Source organism: Populus alba, chromosome 6 (genome assembly GCF_005239225.2).
Source record: "Populus alba chromosome 6, ASM523922v2, whole genome shotgun sequence".
NCBI classification, from domain to species: domain Eukaryota; kingdom Viridiplantae; phylum Streptophyta; class Magnoliopsida; order Malpighiales; family Salicaceae; genus Populus; species Populus alba.
Window position 1 is genome coordinate 74,954 of NC_133289.1, and position 18,434 is coordinate 93,387.

General features: G+C 36.8%; 2 protein-coding genes across 3 annotated transcripts; both read right to left on the bottom strand.

The window, feature by feature from the left end:
* Window positions 1–302: 302 nt before the first annotated feature.
* Window positions 303–4,212, bottom strand: LOC118032219 (E3 ubiquitin-protein ligase WAV3). The gene is made up of 4 exons (XM_035036841.2): window positions 3,994–4,212; window positions 3,421–3,616; window positions 2,979–3,113; window positions 303–1,813 (listed from the first exon to the last, which is right to left on the bottom strand). The coding sequence occupies exons 2-4, from the start codon at window positions 3,556–3,558 to the stop codon at window positions 473–475; spliced, it is 1,614 nt and encodes a 537-aa protein (XP_034892732.1). The 5' UTR covers window positions 3,559–3,616; window positions 3,994–4,212; the 3' UTR covers window positions 303–472.
* A 7,434-nt stretch (window positions 4,213–11,646) lies between these two features.
* LOC118032218 (probable galacturonosyltransferase 4) lies at window positions 11,647–16,444 on the bottom strand. 2 transcript variants are annotated; one of them, XM_035036840.2, is made up of 9 exons: window positions 15,668–16,444; window positions 15,545–15,579; window positions 15,376–15,417; window positions 15,187–15,268; window positions 14,941–15,074; window positions 14,002–14,264; window positions 13,456–13,897; window positions 12,604–13,179; window positions 11,647–12,377 (listed from the first exon to the last, which is right to left on the bottom strand). In XM_035036840.2, exons 1-9 carry the CDS (start codon window positions 15,762–15,764, stop codon window positions 12,102–12,104), a joined length of 1,947 nt encoding a protein of 648 aa, XP_034892731.1. In that variant the 5' UTR covers window positions 15,765–16,444; the 3' UTR covers window positions 11,647–12,101. The 2 variants fall into 2 exon arrangements, with proteins under 2 accessions (XP_034892731.1, XP_034892730.1); XM_035036839.2 differs by having other exon boundaries at window positions 14,941–15,095.
* Window positions 16,445–18,434: the final 1,990 nt, after the last annotated feature.

Sequence of the window (18,434 nt, forward strand, 5' to 3'; positions counted from 1 at the left end):
TGACTTCGATAGCTGTAATTGCAGACAAAATGCACTATCTGCTAATAGGCATGAATTAATTGATATATACTTGCAATTGCAATGGCAATTCATTTGTGTTTTCTTAATGCTAAGCACTCTTCTTATTCATCTGATCCATCACTCTTAAATGTGTTTAAGCATAATCTGATCATCCTCCTTTGCTGCCTGCTTGTTCTTCCTCTTGGTTGTGTTGCTCTTTAATTTCAAGTTCCAAGCCTTGTTGAGGGGAGGACACATTCATTTATGGATGAGAAGCTCAAGTAGTAGAAAATTGCAATGGAGATATAAATGAATCAAAGCACCTAGTATGATTTTTTTTCCTTTTAAATTTGACTACTTTTTTCTTAAATTCTGTAAAGCACGGCTAGTTGGCTACTTGGTCAAACTATCAGGAAGCTCACAGAAAATCACTGAAATCCCCCGTCGATATAAACTACAGGTATTGCTGGACTCAAATCCTATAGCCATGCAAATGTTTAGACCATCTTCTAGCCATGTAAGGGTCATGGTAATCCCAACTTTCAACACTGCTACTCCTGCCACCAAATATACTGCCGGAGTCCCTCCCTGCTACAGCTTCTCTGCCATCCTCATTTGCTTCCCATTTTTCCCCTAGAGTCACCACAGTTTCCCCTGTTCCGTTGCATTCACCAACTCCGCCATCAATGTAGCTATATCCTACACAAACATAATTTGACTCGCCCAATTCCAACACAATTCTTCTTTCTTCACCTCCCCGTAGCTCTCCGAGCCTTGTAATCCTGACTTCATCCCCTATTCTCAACTGGACATCTCTAATCACACCTCCTAGCATTCTTGCCAAGAACTCTTCAAATTCATGCATGACAAATCCATTTGAAGTGCCAAAGCCAAATCCCACATGAAACCGGTGGATGGGAATAGGAACTTGCATATTGATAGTATGATACGATCTTGTTGGACTATCAGAGAGATGCAAGATAGTAGACTGTGGATTCTTGTGTGCACGATCCTCTAGTATTTTTATGCCTTTTTTGAGCCCTTCAATTGGGTCTGCTTGTCCCATAAAATAAAGGCGGTCAATGACTTGTAAGGCTGTTCGCTTACCGTAGAACGTCATGCGTCTTAAGGGGAACACACGGGCTGCAGCTGAAGAGTAAGTTACAATAGCCAAACGATCAATGGGTCGGAGAGAAAAAACCACCAATGCCATCGATTGCTTGAGAAGCCTAAGATGGGGCCCATTGGGGCTTGCGACCAGAATTAAATCTGTTGGTCGTTGATTTGCCAACTTTACTGAGAGATAGGCAGCAGTAGATATCCTATTCGATGAGGAGGTGCATGCATAAGAAGTGGGTGGGTGTGAAAACAATGAGGAACCTGCTGTTAAATTGTGGCGGTGCTGATAATGTTGTGTGCGAGGATGGTGAAAGATTGTCGATGGGATTGGCACTAGAGAGAAGTCTAGACGGGGATAATTGGGAGTCTGATCAGGTTCTATGGGGTCGTCGTCGTCATAACGGGCAGAGCGTAGGAAAGAATGTCTATGGACCCGGAAGTTGGCAATGGAATCATCAAGGATTTGGAGAATGGGGTCAGCTTGGTTGCAGGAGAGGGAACAAGGCATATTTAGGTTGCGGGGAAGCTGCGTCCAACGAGCACGGCAGATGGGGCAGGTGACACTACCATGGCGGACATTGGATGAGATGCAGGCAAAGTGGAATGCATGACAGCACTGGGCTGTGAATATGGCCTGCCCTGGGCTGTTGCTTGTGCTGTAAATCAGGGGATCAAGACATATTGCGCACAAGTTCTGCCACGTCACATGAACCACATAATAGGTTAGTTATACAAATCCATGAGCTTGCCTGGCAGGAATTTGAAGTAAGAGACACATCATAAAAATAGCATTTGATCATAATCTCGAGGATAAGTTATATAAGAACATGCAAAACATATTCCTAAAAATAAAATAATAATAAAAAAAGAGAAAATCCCAAAAAACTTGAATTAAGAATTGTGATCAACAATGTGCTGTTATTGCGGTGTATCAAGAGTAAAAGAAGAGCAAATTATCTAGGAAATTATTCGGTCAGGAGGCTACAATTGTATCAATACTGTCCTTTGACAGAACTATATAATGATGATTTTTATAACCTGAGATGTAAAATTTGACTTGGAGAGAGTTGGCCAAATGTTATCATTGTGGGTTTTCTTTTTGTTCCCTTTTTGAGAAGGGTGATTAATTGTGGTTGCTAGAAATGAACAATATCGTGGGTAGTAAAGTGAGAGAGAAATTAATATAATTGACATGATGGATCACCAACAAATATAAATAGTGCAAGGAATTGAACGAAGACAAAATTGGTTAGAAATCATGCGGTGGTAAATGGGACTTGATTAAAGGTAGGTGCTGTGGTTGTGACTTGAAAAGGTTGATTTTAAAAAGAAAAAAATAGCATTTCAAAAGAGAATTCTTACTGGAATGTGTTTTGATCAATCAAAAACTCTTAAAACTGGGAAAAATACAGTTCAATCATCACGCTAACAAACAGATACTAACAGTGGGTGGATCAGGGCTCATGAAAAGTGCAAGTATTCAGGGTCACATGCTTTTGTAGGAAATGAATGATTCAGGAAGTTTTCAAAACTTTAAATTGAATGACCAAATAAATAAAGAAAATAGTTTCCTCGAAAATCACACTGCAATTTTACTAATGAACAGAGAGATATTTAAAAAAAAATAATGAAAAAGGCGGTCCTGTCCTCTCTCCATGTCCTAGAGAATTGCCACTCATATTTTGCGGGCAACTGTGAAATGAAGCAGAACACAGATAAACATGAGATGAGATGAGGCATGAGAGCAGTCGAACTTTGGATTCCGAAAGTTCATGTAACAAATGGACATAGCCAGGTAGATTAAGACATCAATTCAAGTCCTCTAAAGCGAAGAGAAGACAAAAACATGTCTTGCCTACCTTAGAAGCCACGTTGTTGTTATTTTTATTGCTAATGATGGTGTTGGATTCTTCTTCTTCTTCATCATCATCATCTTCCCCTGAGAAGCTATTCTTTGTCCTTGTTGGAAACGTTGCTAGGCTAGAATCCGAGATCTGTAAATCTCACTCGCAAATATTAGCAACCATCTTAATTAATCACTGTCCTCTTCCGTTAATTAATTTTATGCAAATTACACAAGGATGGATTTCTGAGGAGAGATTAAAAATGACTGTTATCATCATAAATCAATGTATATGTTGATTTCATAAAATTGCATCCCAAAAAAACAAAAGAAAAGGAAGGAAAACTAAGGGGAAAACAATTTTGGAGTTTTGTGGAGAGAGGGACTGCATTGATGTTTTATGGATTAATTAAAAGAGAAATTGAGGGAACGAGCAGCAGGAGAAGCGGGAGACTTACATTGATAGAGTTGGTATGAAGGGAAGCAGAAGGATCAGCAAGAGCAGGTGGCTTTCTGGAAGAGAAGGAGGCGCATGCAGCCACCACCATTTTCTTAGCTGCCCTTTTCAGCTTGGAGGACGCTGCTCCTACCACCATATCTCTTCTTTCTTCTCTTATTGCTTCTAATCGATCCTCTATGCTATGCTATGCCAGACTGCAATGGTAGAGATCAGAAGAATTCGATTTGATGAATGAATGAATGAATGAAGCTTAGTCGAAGAGTCCTAGTGGCACATAAAAGCTGAAAAGGGGCATACAAAACACTGCCAGATCCTGCAGTTTCTTTAGGACCTTGTGTTGCTTTGTCTCTTCTTTCTCCCCCTCTTAACTAGGCAAAGGCCACCTCCAACATTTTTATATAACCCTACCTCTCTCTACCACTTTGCATTAAAGTAATGCTATCTCCTTGCCTCCCCTTTTTTCTTACTCCCCCCCCCCTCTCTCTACCATCCCTAGCCTTCTCTACCTTGACCACTCTTTAAGGGCAAAGAAAGACAGAAAAAAAATAAAAAAGAAAGAGACATTCTTTACCTTTTCCTTTTCACCCTCATGGATCATAATATTATTCTCTATTCTTTTTAATTGACATTAATAAGGAAAGTAAAAACAAAAAATATGAGAAAATTGCTGTCTTGATGAAGCACTAGTGCCACATATTCTTGATAATGGTTGGACTCCTACTGATAGTTTTCCCCTGAAAGAGAGAGGACCTGCTCCCGCTTCTCAGATACTCAGCTGTAATCATTGTGAAAAGGATGACACATGTTTATAATACATCTGTGACTCTGTGTGTGTATTTAAATAAAAAAGAACAGTATATTAGAGCTTGCTCAACCTGCCAATCCTGGATTGACAATTAATTAATTATATCACTAATGTTACCACACAAGTATATCTTGTCCGGTGGTGAGGGATAAAAGGATTTATTACAAATTAAAACTCTTAAAAATCAAATAACATATATGGATAAATATTAAACATCTTAACACAAAAAATTAATCCATTGGCGTTGGCACTAGCTAGACCTCTCTGTGAATAAATGCAATGGATGGATACATTGGCGTTGGCACTAAATTAACCTCTCTTCAAGGCATGGGGTAGCGGAGTGGAGAGCCACACGCAACCAAACATTATAAATGGAACGAATATATTGGTGCCTGAATTCATTATTGGTGGTAGACCATGAAAGGGAAAGAATTGGCAAATACTGCTCCTGTACAGGCAAAAAACAAAAGTGACCCTACAGCCCCTGCAACCTAGCTACATACACTAGTACATGGATCGAGTCGTGGACAATATTGGACCACCACCTAGCTACTCCCACCTGACCTGCAAGGGCCAAAGGTCCCAGTCGGCCACTCCACCCTCGCTCTTCCCGCTGCTTCTGCTTTGCCAAATGCCCTCGTCTTGTTTATTAATGTGGCTTCTACTCCTATAACATTTCCCTTCTGATCTTAGCAATCCGTGAAAGACCCTCTAATCAATTATTGATGCATTGATGTAACAACACATCACTTCACCAGTGTAGCCAAGAAGAAAAACCAAGGGGAAACGTGAAAAAGACCGTTGGAATTTTTTGAATTTCTAGTTTCCTCTAGAATAAAAGATTTTCCATGGGGACCAAGCCACCAGGGAGCTTTTGGCTCCTTGTTTTTCCTCGGTTGGCTTCAAGTTCAAAGGATACTGCTGGTTGGTTGGCTGGCTGGCTTGGCGCCAAAAATACTCTTCCTTTCACCAGTTGCATTCCATTTGGCACTCAAAAGGGTCCTCTCCCTCTTCCTGCCACCACCTGGACCGGGTACCCTAAACATACATGCATAGAATTAATTATAATCAACATCAATGGGCATAAATCGTATTATACTTCAATACATCACCTACAAGACACAAGAAAGAATGGCAGGTCTTAAGCCTAATTAATCTTGGGTTTCTGTTTCCAGTAGTATTAATCTCAAAGGGATATAGAGGTCTAATCGCCCCCTGTAAATTCAAAAGGGCAGGGGCCCAAGATCTTTGGCCTTTTGTTATTATGACAAATGATACATTTTCTACTTAATTCAAAGCTGGATGATTATACATGTCCTGGCTAGAATTAGCCCGGCATTCCTCCCGCTTCTCGTGGCAAAAGCTCAGCCTTAAACCCTTTAGATAAAGGATGGCATCCTCAATCCTGTCTAGTATATGTTTCGAAAGGGTTGATGTCTGCAGGAAAAATGAAAGCAATTAACGTAGGGGTCTGGATAATTACTGAGATGGACAACGAATTAATTTGGTAAAACGCGTTTTCAATTAGCACTGCCGAACAAATCCTTAATAATAAATCTTCTTTTTATTATTGAACCAACCTCTCTTAGGTGTTCATCACAAGTTAAGAAAGGTTTTGATGTTGATTGGACATGGAAGCATTAATAAAATCACGGGAGGTTCATTGTATTCAAACAATTGAAGCTAACCTCACGCTAACCACCAATTAAGAAACCTCCCTTGGTTAAAACCAGATATCCTCATGCACAGACAATGTCCTTTGATCGGGACAAAATATTTAGATGCATGACGCATGCCAAGGAGCTCTTATTATTGATCAGATTCTTTTCCAGGGTGGTTCGACAAGACTCACATCACTAGTCTCCAATGAAGAAAAGAAAGTTGATCATCTGCTCCCAGTTGTGCCCAAGTCGTGTCATCAACAAATGAGGTTAAGAAATTCGAAACAGTTTCCCGAGTTGGAAAGGGACATATGACTAAAGTTAACTACTGACCGTGTTGAGGAGTGGGGGGAGAATCTCTCTTTATCAATGACTGAGATGTATCTGGAGAGGGCTTTCAATGATCCGATCATGAAAAGAAGTAAAAGAGTAAAGGTTCGTCGTGTCCTCACCACTTTGCCAGCCTAACCTACGAAAGCACAGAAATGTTTGATCTTGCTCATGTGTTTTACCAGTTCAAGAGAAAATGGGTGGTCAGATTTAGATCTTGAACTATGAGATACTTGCACAGCAACCTACTGTTTTCCCATTCCATTTTGGAAACATTGCCTTTATTATTTCCTATTAATTAATTTGTTCGATCTTCTTTTAGATCAAAGATTCTATTTAGCAATTATATATTCAATTCTTGCGCTTTGGCATCTTCTAATGATTGTTCCCACCTCCGTTTCTTCCTCAAAAACTGTAATGTGATAAAGACTTGCGACCACAACTTTCTACCATTGTCAGAGAAAACCCACATTCAAATACTAAGATAATATTGTAGTTTTTACTGTTATGATTTTTTTAAAAAAGAAAGATTTTACGACCACGACTTTCTACCATTGTCAGAGAAAATATGTAGTTTTTACTGTTATGATTTTAAAAAAAAAAAATTATGATTTTAAGTTCTTACTGGATGGATTCCGTGTATAAACAACTCTCGAAGCTGTGGTAAGAATAAAAACATCTTGAACTGCAAAGATTAACGGTGTCTAATTCATGATTTTACTGAAGGTTACCGAGAGAATCCATGCATGCTTGGTTCCAATCAAACTTCTTACGAATCTCAATTTTGCTTTCATTTGGTGTCCGAATTTATATTATTTTTCCAGGTAGCTCTCGAGTTTTAAAACTCATTGAAAATAATTCTGACATGAATGTCTGTTACCATAAACAGGTAATTGAACTCAAATCCAGCTTCTATAATTTAAATATTCACGCCATCCCACGTCGGAGACCAACTGTGATAAAATTCATTTTAAAAATCCTGACATCAGTATTTGCTAAAGTCAACATGTAATTGAAGAAAATCAGGCTGATTGGTTATAGATCTAAGGCCCTTTAAGTTAACTTTTCCCGTAGCCTAACCAACCTCTTCCACTAGGAGGTGGGGACAAAGACGGCCGCAGGGGACAGTCGCCTTGCTTGAGGGAAAAAATAAAAAATTCTTACTGTATAATATATAGTAGTGATTTCCCTCTCCCATCCAAAAAAATAAAAAATGCCTGTGTATTAATTTGACTATTAAGAAAAACTAAAAGATAATCAAGTGTTACATTCTTTTTGTAATTATATTTTAAATAATTTTTTTTTATAGTTTTTTTAAAATATATATTAAAAATATTTTTTTAAAAAAAAATTAATATCAGCATATATCCTAAAAAAAGTCCATCCATTATATAACTTAATTACTACAAAGAAAGATGGCTTTATAGAGACAATACCACTTCAAAAACATTGGAGAGGGCAGGACACCTAACTAACATTGATTATAATATCACTCACAAATTATCATGGAATTATAGTAATTAAAAACTAAATCTCGAGCTACTACTTTATTAATTATTATAAATACAAGACAATTAAATGCCACAGAATATTAATTATTTAGCAACAACACCACAGATTTCACATAGATTCATCAAGTCTTGGTTCCCTTTTGCCAGGACTGTTGGTGAATGAATTCTCTTGAAAGCAGCCTGGCAATCGTTACCACCGCTTGGGGCTTTGCCTGCCAGCCTAGTCAATTCGAAGAAAGTCTCGGAGTCCAAGTCGTTGAAGGCCATTTCCATAGCTGAACAGCCCCTTTGTAACCGCGTCTACATATTTGGAGACGTTCCTGCTGCTGCGGCTCATGATAGCTAGAGCCATTGGTGTTAATTAACTTGAGCTGATCGGATTTGTAGTGTTGGGGGAGGTGATGAGAACCAAGGATTTCAAAGTCAAGGCAGAGTCTAATTAGAAGTCAAAAACAGAAGCTGACATGATTAGGAGCACTTCTGACTTTAAGGAGTTCGAGTTTCAGGAGTAGTTCTTAGTTATGATTATACAACTATCTTAGATTATCTTTTTAATATAGATTATTATTATTTTTATGAGTTATTTTTCAGCAATTAGAGTTTGTCATTACCTGATTCTCGAGCCAATGACCAGTAATGCAAACATAGCACCTCAAGATGCTCTGCTTACGTATTTGATATCATAAAATCATAAAATAGCACAACATAAAATAAAATATCAAAAACTTAGGAATTCAGTAAATAAATTAAAATTTATTTTTTTCATAAATAATCCAAAACGAATTCAAAACATCTTTAAAATCATTCAATGGAGTATCTATAAATAACAAATAAAAAATAAATTAATAATCTCGAGAAACAAACAAGGCATATCGTCTCAAGAAGCAGGAGTAACATGACCAAAAGATCATGCTATTGAAATTGAATTAAAGACCTAAAAAAAAATGGATGGAGAGGTGAATCCAAACACTCAATAAGAGGTAATATCTATAATATATACTAATATACATTTTAAGATAAATGAATACGATTATTATAAAACCCAAACTTTTAGCCTAAATTCAAGTCCAAGTCAGCTCAAACCCAATTTAAGTTAACCTAGGTATATAAGGAAAAGTTGCAAGAGAGTTGTTTTTCTCTTTTCTAATTCTTGTGGAATTCGTGACCCTTCCCTCATCAAACCAACGATTTTAGTTTTTTATCTTAAATTTTTTTTGGTTCAAGAAATGTGGAAGTAACAAATAAGTTGCTTCTCCTCATGTTACTTTTGATTATGGTTTGTTTATGGAAGGATTAAAGAAGAGATTAGGGTTTATAAAAATTTAAAATTTATGTTGTTAAGATTGGTTCATGATTATTAGGGATTTAAGGTGAAGTGATTGATTTGGAGTATGCTATTAGAAATAAGGATTTGTAAGTTGATTTGTGTAAATTGATTTTTATGGGTTAAGAAATTCATTTTAACTTTGCGGCAAAATCTGGACAGAATGGTCTTGAAGTTGAAGGATGATGAAATTTTATTTTGATCCTTGATTTATAAAAATTCTGTATACCTAGCCGATGAGAGAGGCATTAGCATGTGGCGATCGATCCTCCCATAGTGGTCACCTTTGGGTGTCATCTGGTCACCTTTGGGTGTATCTGATTTTTGACATGTATTCCACTACGTATATATATATATATATATATATATATATATATATATATATATATATATATATGTGTGTGTGTGTGTGTGTGTGTGTGTGTGTGTGTGTGTGTGTGTGTGTGTGAAGATAAATCGACTTGCAAACTATTAATATCTAAAATGTATGTTAAATATTATTCCCTCACCAAGTTAGTTGAATTCACCTCTTATTTTTAATATTATTTCGGGTTTTTAGTTTTTGTTAGCAAGGTGGACTTTGTTGAGTGTTCTTGTTCTTCAGTTTTGGTGGTATACCTTGTTTGTTTTGCAAGGCTTTCCTTTTAGTTTTGATTCGATGTTTTAGACGCTCCACTATTACCTTGTTTTAATTAAGTTTGGATTTTCATAATATAATGAATATTATGGATTTGTGTTTTTGTTTAAATTAGTAATGAGAAGTTTTGAACTATCACTTGGTTTCACTTATTTTAAATAATATAATATTTCTGAAGATTAATGAAATACTATGTATTTTTAATAGCTTGTTTTTTTTTATATATTTATATGTCGTTATAAGGTCAAATGTAGATGGGGTGTCTTTTCAACATTGCTCATGTGTTGCCGGTTATGGACCCAAGATTCGGGTAGTGACAATTACATAAATCAAGTTCAGAACAAAACATGTATATCAAAAGTATCATATTAAATGGTGTACAAAACAAGTATACTCATCTTGCATATCATATTATTGACATCCTACTCATCAACCAGGAAACACACACACACACACACAGTATATATGATAATATGTGTGTGTGTGTGCGCGCGAGTGCGCATACCTAGAAGACAGAAACAAAAGGAAGCAAACAAAACCAAAGCAAATCGACTCACCGAGAATCAACTGGAGTTGTATCAGCTGAACTTATATAAAGAAATATAATGTATATTAAAAAAACTACTTGAAATTGAATCCTGTATATAAAACAAACTGAACAAGAAAAAAAAAACCCTTACTGTTTCTTAAACAATTGATCGGTATGAACCTCAAATCCTATCATAACAAATGGAACTTTAACACCCACCATTTGCTAATAAATAGCACCAAAGAGGATGAAAGAAGAATGTTTGTAATTATTGTCTGCATAATTATTGTTATTATTTTGGCAAATTAAGAGTGTATGTATATATAAACACACATGGGTTATGACTTATGAGGTCTGGTTGGACTTCAGGCTTTGGGTTATTGGGCCAAACCCAAGGCCTCACGGAGTTCTTGTTAAGCTTTACTGAAAATGCTGCAAAAAGCCAAGATGTACTGAAGTTTTAAGAAATAAAATATATATTAAATACTTTAAGAAACTTTTCTGAACCTAACTTTGTATAAAGAGACGGTACGCAGAATGGGTAAGTTGAGTTTTGTTTGCAAACCTTGTCCATTTACTCAACTATAATGTAAGACATTAAGGCTGCATCACAGCAATTCCCTACATACATATCACATGGATAGATAGGTGAAGAAACTTGGTCTTCAAGCTCAATGCAAGCACAATATTGGTTAACGTGGTATCGTCATTTGACCAAGGAGAGCGAGGTCGGAGACACACTTATCTTTTCCACGTAGAATTTGATTAATAGGACTGCTTGCTAGCCTCCTCCATGATCTTGTCCGATCGAGGCCTCTCAAAAGACCAGAGAAAAGGGAGTCTGCCATATATACCGGTTCATGTTTCTGCAACGAATCAATCTCGTCTAAACATTCGTATTTATTTAACATGAGGGTGCGGTTCCTTATTCAATCCGCATGTTCGACTTATCTCAGAGAAAGAAGCACGCAATTGATACTTCGTTTGTCTTGCAAGCTATGGCATATGCTTGGAAAATCTCAGGGAATCTTGAATTCGTGAATATAAACTGTCAAGCTCAGACAAGTCTACGCAGAGAGAGTTGAGTCTAACGTGATCTGGGAGCAGATAGATATCTTAACGTGAACCTTACTTTCTTGTTTAGTTCAGAAAATTAAATATTATGCTTAATAATTTATCTTCTTTTACTTTATTTTCAGGTTTTCTTTTTTTATTTTATTTGTAAAACTTTTAGTTTTGAATTGACAATCGATACAGGTCTGTATGCTTACGAACGGACCTTCACATTGCTACACCAGCAAGAAAAGGAAACTACAAAGCTACAATTGTTCCAATTCACCACATAAACTACAAGGCTAATTAATAGAGGTATCAAGATAGGGTTTCCAAATGTTATTTCTATCACATACAGTAAACGAAATGAATCCTTTCGAGAAATCAAAAGCAACTTCCATATTCCAGAATGTAGCAACCCGTTATCATAAAAGATGCTGCATGTATATTTTTCTTCTCCTAAATTCACTGCATTTAACCATCTCCTCTCTTGACAAAGACGGCAAGTACTAGATCACATTAAAATAAAAATAAAGGATTCATCATTGCTTCAGCAAAGGATGCCAATGGACTTGGGAGATTCACACACAACCAGGCCGCCATCAGATTACAGGCACAAACTCAACCAACATGCATAGTGGTCCTCAGCCTATCATAGAAAAAGGGAGAAGAAACAAGAGGGAGGGAGGGGGGATTGTATACAGAAAAAATTAAGCTCAAGCTTCTACTTAGATAACAAAACAACCTACCAAGTGCTGCAGACCTGTAAAATCGGTGGCACAGGATGTGTATGGAGCCCCAATAACTGGATTACACCACGAGGACCATTCTATGGATTGATGTTGCACTCTCGTAAATAAACATTATCATAATCAACGTATTTTGCCCAGTATTTTCGATACTTGGGTAAGCCTATCTCAAGCCATGGTTTCAAGTTGCCATTATAATGTATAACAGCACCTCGTTCAATTTCTATTTGGCTGACATTGGGGTTATAGCCAAGGCCCAGAACATGCCAACGTCGATCAAGGGGATGAGTCCGTTTCCAAAGAGTAATAAGGCCAGGTGGCAGAGTCCCCAACTTCCATAATTGTCTGTCATGGTTCTGTTCACAAACAAAGCTTTCTTTAGAACCCAAAACAACAGAGGACAATCAGAGTGAGCTTTTCCAGCATAAAATATTCAAGATTTAAGAATATATTGCATGAATGCAGGCCTATTGTCCAATTTTGAACTAGAGCCAGCTGTCTGGTTGCAACAGATACCGATCTTGAATTCCATTAAACTTGGAACACTCTGCATAAAAATGCATCTTCAAGAAGGTCGCTTACCAGATTCTGCCATGAATGATATACATCAGTGATGTTTTGCCTCTTCCATTCCTCCAAATCAAACAAGTTCATTCCATATGCCCATCCACAAGCGCGGGGATCGAAATTATTTGATATAAGAGGATTTGAGAAGTTGAGATATGTATCAAAGCGATGAAAGCTTTCTCTACAGGTCTCTACTGCACCATTCACATTACCCTTCAAATCAAGGGACCAAAGGCCAGTAAGATCCTTCTGCACCACTATATCATCATCTAAGAATAACACCTTCTTGAGCTTTGGGAAAATCTCTGGCAGGTAAAAGCGAAGATGGTTCAGGATGGACAAGTACTTCGGGTTCCGGTACTTCAAATTCGAATCAGAATTGGCACTATGTGCCCGGAAGTAATAATCAATCATTGACTGAGAATGCAACTGCTTCAGAACAGGACTATAACTTGAATTTAACCATGTAAATTCGTCAATGTTCTGAACCTGAATAGTGGCTTTGCCTGGTGGATTTACTAGAAACCACATCCTCATTGCCGCATGGTTGAGTCTATCACTAACAAGGTGGAAAACAAGCTTCGAAGGGTGCTGCAGATATGTCAATTCACACAGTCAGTTTAAGGGTGTCAATTAAAATCAAAGGTCTCGGGTCTCAAATACGAGTAAGAAAACAACTTCACTAATGCTATCATGTCCCCCCTCCCCTCTCAAACAGAAGACCTAAAGGAAATGGGGAAAAAGGAACATTCAATAATAAATTTTAAAGAAAACTATTTTTTCTTTCTTTTAATTAGATATTCGTCGGCTTTAAAACATCCCCCTGGCAACCAAAATGAGCATATTGATATGGCATATTTTATTTACCTTAGAGTTGGTGACAGTAGAGTTTACAACCACTGCTGCCGCCAAAACATTATCCGAGAATAGAGCAATATGGTGAAGCAAAGGGTTGTCCAATATCTCTTGATTTGGAAATTGCTGTTCCGAAGAATTCAAATTGTAATACTCAGTTGTCAGGCGCAATGGAAGACAGTGTAACCCTTTAGGAAGCGTCTTTGCAGTTAATTGCGTTAAGAACATGGTCTGTTTCTTATGCACTTGGAGTTGTTCTTCTGTCGAGTGGAGCATTGCCCGAAGCTTCTCTACCATCGTAGCAAAGGACATGGTCTGCTTCTTATGCTCTCGGAGTTGTTCTTCTGTCGAGTGGAGCATTGCCCGAAGCTTCTTTACCTCGTTAGCACTTTCGTACTGCATTTGCTTGCCCTTTTCCAACAATTGGTCCATTGCCTTCCATTTTTCATAGGCACTGCATAAAGAGCCAATGAGAATCCCATTTTCAGAAGATAGACAAAACAAAAAGAGCAATTTAGTTAGCCAGCCAATTTTGATATGTTTTAGAAAGAAGCTTACTTCTTTGGCATATCAGAATCTTTGATTGCATCTCCAAGTACACGTTGAACTTCCTTTATCCGCATTCGAAGCTCCCTTGTAAAGCGGAGATTGTTCTTCGTGGCTGGAAGGGACAGGTACACACTTGCCTTGATAAGCCGATCCCTGAGCTGCCGCTCCCAAGCAGCTGGCAGAGGTGATTGATCTGACTGCTTGTTGGTTTTAGTTAACAAAGCATCCTTCTCACCAACTTTGTCTGAGTTTAAAGCAGATTGTTGCTTAAGCTTGCAAAAAAGAACCGGAAGGATAAAAAAGTTTAGTCCACCTGTAGATTCAAAATCACTTTCGCTATAGAAAACTTTCTTTATTCTTTTTCTTTCCGTAATTGTATTTCAAGCCTCAAAGGACTTCAGCAGGCAGGCATTCATTCATCATGGGAACTACACGGCTGCCACAGAGTAACATTGTTCAAATTATAAAGAACAAGTAACAGATTGAGTTGACAATCAGCATGTTCACTTTTTATTCAATATTTCCATCCAAATTCCAAGTGGGTGTGCTTTTGAGCCTTGAAAAGTGAAATTTCTTCTTTCTAGCGATAAATTCTACATTTAGCTTCTATTGCGAGGGAAAGTGACCCAATAAAAGAATCTTCTACCTTGTAGTTATTAGAATCAGAGAGGAACTGAGAGCCTTTTGAGAAGATTATGACGATTTCCAATGGCAGGAAGTAGTTGACATTTAGAGTGGACTAAGCTTTAAAAACAAATAATGAACATGGTAAGAGAATATCAAACTCAGCAAAACGTCACCAAAAATGAGTCAGTCCTCAAATTACATTTAAAATCCTAAAAAAAGGAGCTGACGAAGACTTTTTGTATACGCCCACGATCTCATAGCATTAAGAAAAATAAGATAGAAACAACAAAAGAGAAAGGAAATTTGTTAAATCAAATGTACCTGGTGGCTTTCCTGATCAGCTCCCCTGTCTGTCCGGGTCTCCTCCTTTCCCTGATTAGCGCTCTGAATGATCTGTTTGATGATATCATCCTTCCCAGATTGAGCATCCTCATCAGTGGCAGATAATGCTCTACCTGTATCAGGCAACTGCAAATCTAATGAACACAAGGATAAACCCGAAATTAAAAATGCAAGAAAGGTAAGAAATTTTGAGGGAGGAAAGAAAACAAAGGAGAGAGGACAGACCTTTGTCAGTTAGAATGGTCTTGGAGTGGTTATCAGTATATAGAATTCCAATGGGTTCCTTAAGCACAGCGGATGATTCATCCTAAAGTGAGAAATTGAAGAGGTTAGATCAAGAATTCATCACTGATATAGAAGCAAAAAGAGGACTTTTTTAACAAATGGCAAATAAAGATAAAGAGATAGCCATACCTGTGGCAATATATTTAGATTACTGGTATCGGCAGGGAGAATCTGCAAAACCAGAAGATTTGGAGATTAGCTGGAGAATATTATTATGATTTAATCTTTCCAAGTAGTGTAGATTAAAGAAAGAAAGTGAGAGAATTTTTTTCAAAAGATGGGATTGAATTGAGCATACAAAAGCAGTGACATCTTCGAGGAATTCTTGTTTGACTGCACAATAGAAAGAGAGGATAGACAGGTTAAAGAAGACAAGGTTAAATATTGTGGAGGAGAAAGACGAATAAAGATTACAACTTACAAGAAGGGATGAAAGAGGAGAAACTATCAATATTAAGAAGAATGGGAGCCAATACAGAGAGGGAGAGCAAACCAAACACCAAATTCCTCAGCCTCATATTCTTCTTTTTTCAGCTCCAGGATGTCATGGTCTGGTGCAGGTGTTGTTGTGGTTTAGGCTGGCAGGAATTATGAGAGAGATGATGTGATGATATAATCATGAGATGATGAGAAGCAATGAATTTGTACCCGAAGAAAAAGAAAGAAACTGCATTCTTCAGGACCCAGTAGCAGCAGCAGCAGAAGCAGAAGCTGATAGCAAGGAAGAAGTAGGGAGAGAGCAGGGGCTAATGACAATAAACTAATAGACTGTCCGTTTGCAGACAGAAAGAAGGGAGGTGATAGATCGATGAGATTTTTCTTCTTTTCTTCTCTGGGAAAGAAAAGATTCCCTTTTGTAAAAATACTAAAAGTGGTAATAGCAGTACAGCCTTGTCTAGTGTTGTGTACTTTGTGTCGGGACGAATACAGTAAAAATGATTAAAAGGTTAGCAGAGCACATTACAGCAAAGGAGGAGAGATTTGAACGAGGAGGGCCAGGGTGGTGGGGGTGGGGGTGGTCAAAGGCACCTCACCTCCTTCATTAATTTCGCACGGTGGGGATTAGGAAAGGTTAATTAACCGCGTGTTGCCACTTTCCCACCTGCTCCCTCGATCAATGGGCGCTCCTTTACCGGTGATTGATTTGCAAACCTTGAGAACCTCAAGAAGTCAATCTCCGTTCGATTTTTAATCTACGTACTTTTCGTCTTTAATTGGATACTTAACCTCCCTTTTTTTCTGTTTTAAAAAATAACGATTTTATTAATACTCTAAAAGAATATAAATACATCGTAAAATACCCCTTATACAGAGTTTTTAAACTCGAATGCTAGGTTCCCTCGGTGTAAGCGGGGGTTATGTGTTATATAGATTAATCCAAGTATTAATTTATTTTTTTATCATCTCTCTCTCTCTTTTCTTTTCTCATTTTCTTTTCTTTCCATCCTACCTTCTTCTCTCTCTCTCTCTCTCTTTTCTATTTTTATCATTTTATTTTATCAATCTCATCCACCAATATTGTCTTGAATTTGAATGTCTTCCTTATTTTGTTTTGGTTTGATGTGTAGTTCAAGTTGACTAAATACATGTCAGCATCACAATATATATAAAAAAGATGTCATTTTGATTATTTTTTTAAATTCAAACATATTTGAGTCGACTTTGGATCTATCAAGTCGACAGAAAAACACTAAAATAACTCTTATATGATTTAATTTTAAACTCGAATTAAAAAAAAAAATTGGGTTGGTAGGTTTTGTAGTTGCCTCATTGACTCAGGTCAAATTAATAACAATGTAAAATGATTTCTTGTGACCTAAAAATTATTTTTATATTCAAATAATTTTAATTTGATCCACGATGTATCGCCACTTATAAACTAGTATTACCTATAAACTAAAACAATATGTAAAAAAACATTATGTGTTACTATTTATTCCTTCTATTTTAATTATGGAGGGAAACTTTTTATTTTGATCATTGAACTTTGTTATTTTCAAATTTCATCCTCACATGTTTTGCTAACAACATTTATTTGTTGTGATTTGCTTCTTTTTATATGCTCTCACGTAGTGTTTGAAAAAAAAAAATCTCAATATTCAATTATAGATTAATTTTACAAAAATGAATTTAATATCATAGTTACAAAATGGAAAGAATAATAACAAAAAAAACTTTAGTTTGATACTTGAATTTTCAATTTACACATATTTGGTCCTTAAAGTTTTATAATTTTATATCTAATTTTTTAAGTTTTAGGGTGTTCCGATTCTAAACTTGATTTTTTTTACATTTTAGTTTTTGAGTGTCGAGAGAGGAGATAGATCATTGAAAAATAGAAAAGGGAAAAGCATTGGTTGGGCACATTCCAACCTCGAAAAGGTGCAATTTTAATTTTAATAATGTATTTTGGAGAGTTCTATAGATGTGATGATTTTTTCATCTCGCTGGGAGCTTAGAAATGTTTTTTTATTTAGTTTAATTTGGGCTTAAGTACTATCGTTTTGGAGGGTGTGTTTGGATTAAAAATAACTTTAATAAAGTTTCTATAATATGTATTTTCTTTTAGTTTCTTACAAGTAAAAGAAAATTAAAAATAAGTTTTTCGAACCCAATAACTATAACCCCACAATAGTTGGAATTAGAATTGATAGAAGACACATCATCCATCTTATTAACAAAAGAAAGAAAGAAAGAAATCCTGGAGCACAACCCTAATCTTACAAGCTCATGCGCGTTACCCTAACAACGCAGACGAAAAAAAAAACAGGCATAGAATTAAAGGTTATCTCCTTTTAAAAATCTTTACCTCGTATCGTATGCACCTGTCCTCTACATATGCATGCCTTGCATTCGTGCACATAACTCTGCTGTCCCATCCATGGATAAATAAATCTAGTGCAGTTGGGCAACAAAAGAAGAAACACACCAGCTCCCATAAACTGATAATTAATTAATATGTCTTCTCTTATCATGCATGCAATATGCATACATCAGCCGACATACACAACACACACACACACACACACACAAGCATACATACACACACGCATATACATATATGATGCTTTCGGTTTTTTTCTTTTTGGAAAATGTGACTCCATCTCCTCCATAATTAACTATTAAGCACTTCCTACACTTTAACTCCCCGTGAAGTAATCAAAGAACAAGGAAACTAGTTATGTTGT

Bases quoted from the DNA above. Each gene is read 5' to 3' on its own strand.
- LOC118032219 (XM_035036841.2), bottom strand. From the start codon at position 3,558: ATGGTGGTAGGAGCAGCGTCCTCCAAGCTGAAAAGGGCAGCTAAGAAA. The intron at 3,114-3,420 runs GTAAGTCTCCCG...TGAGATTTACAG, and splicing joins TTCATACCAACTCTATCAAT to ATCTCGGATTCTAGCCTAGC. The intron at 1,814-2,978 runs GTAGGCAAGACA...GTGACGTGGCAG, and splicing joins ACAACAACGTGGCTTCTAAG to AACTTGTGCGCAATATGTCT.
- LOC118032218 (XM_035036839.2), bottom strand. From the start codon at position 15,764: ATGAGGCTGAGGAATTTGGTGTTTGGTTTGCTCTCCCTCTCTGTATTG. The intron at 15,580-15,667 runs GTAAGTTGTAAT...TCTATTGTGCAG, and splicing joins CTCCTCTTTCATCCCTTCTT to TCAAACAAGAATTCCTCGAA. The intron at 12,378-12,603 runs GTAAGCGACCTT...GTTTGTGAACAG, and splicing joins ATCATTCATGGCAGAATCTG to AACCATGACAGACAATTATG.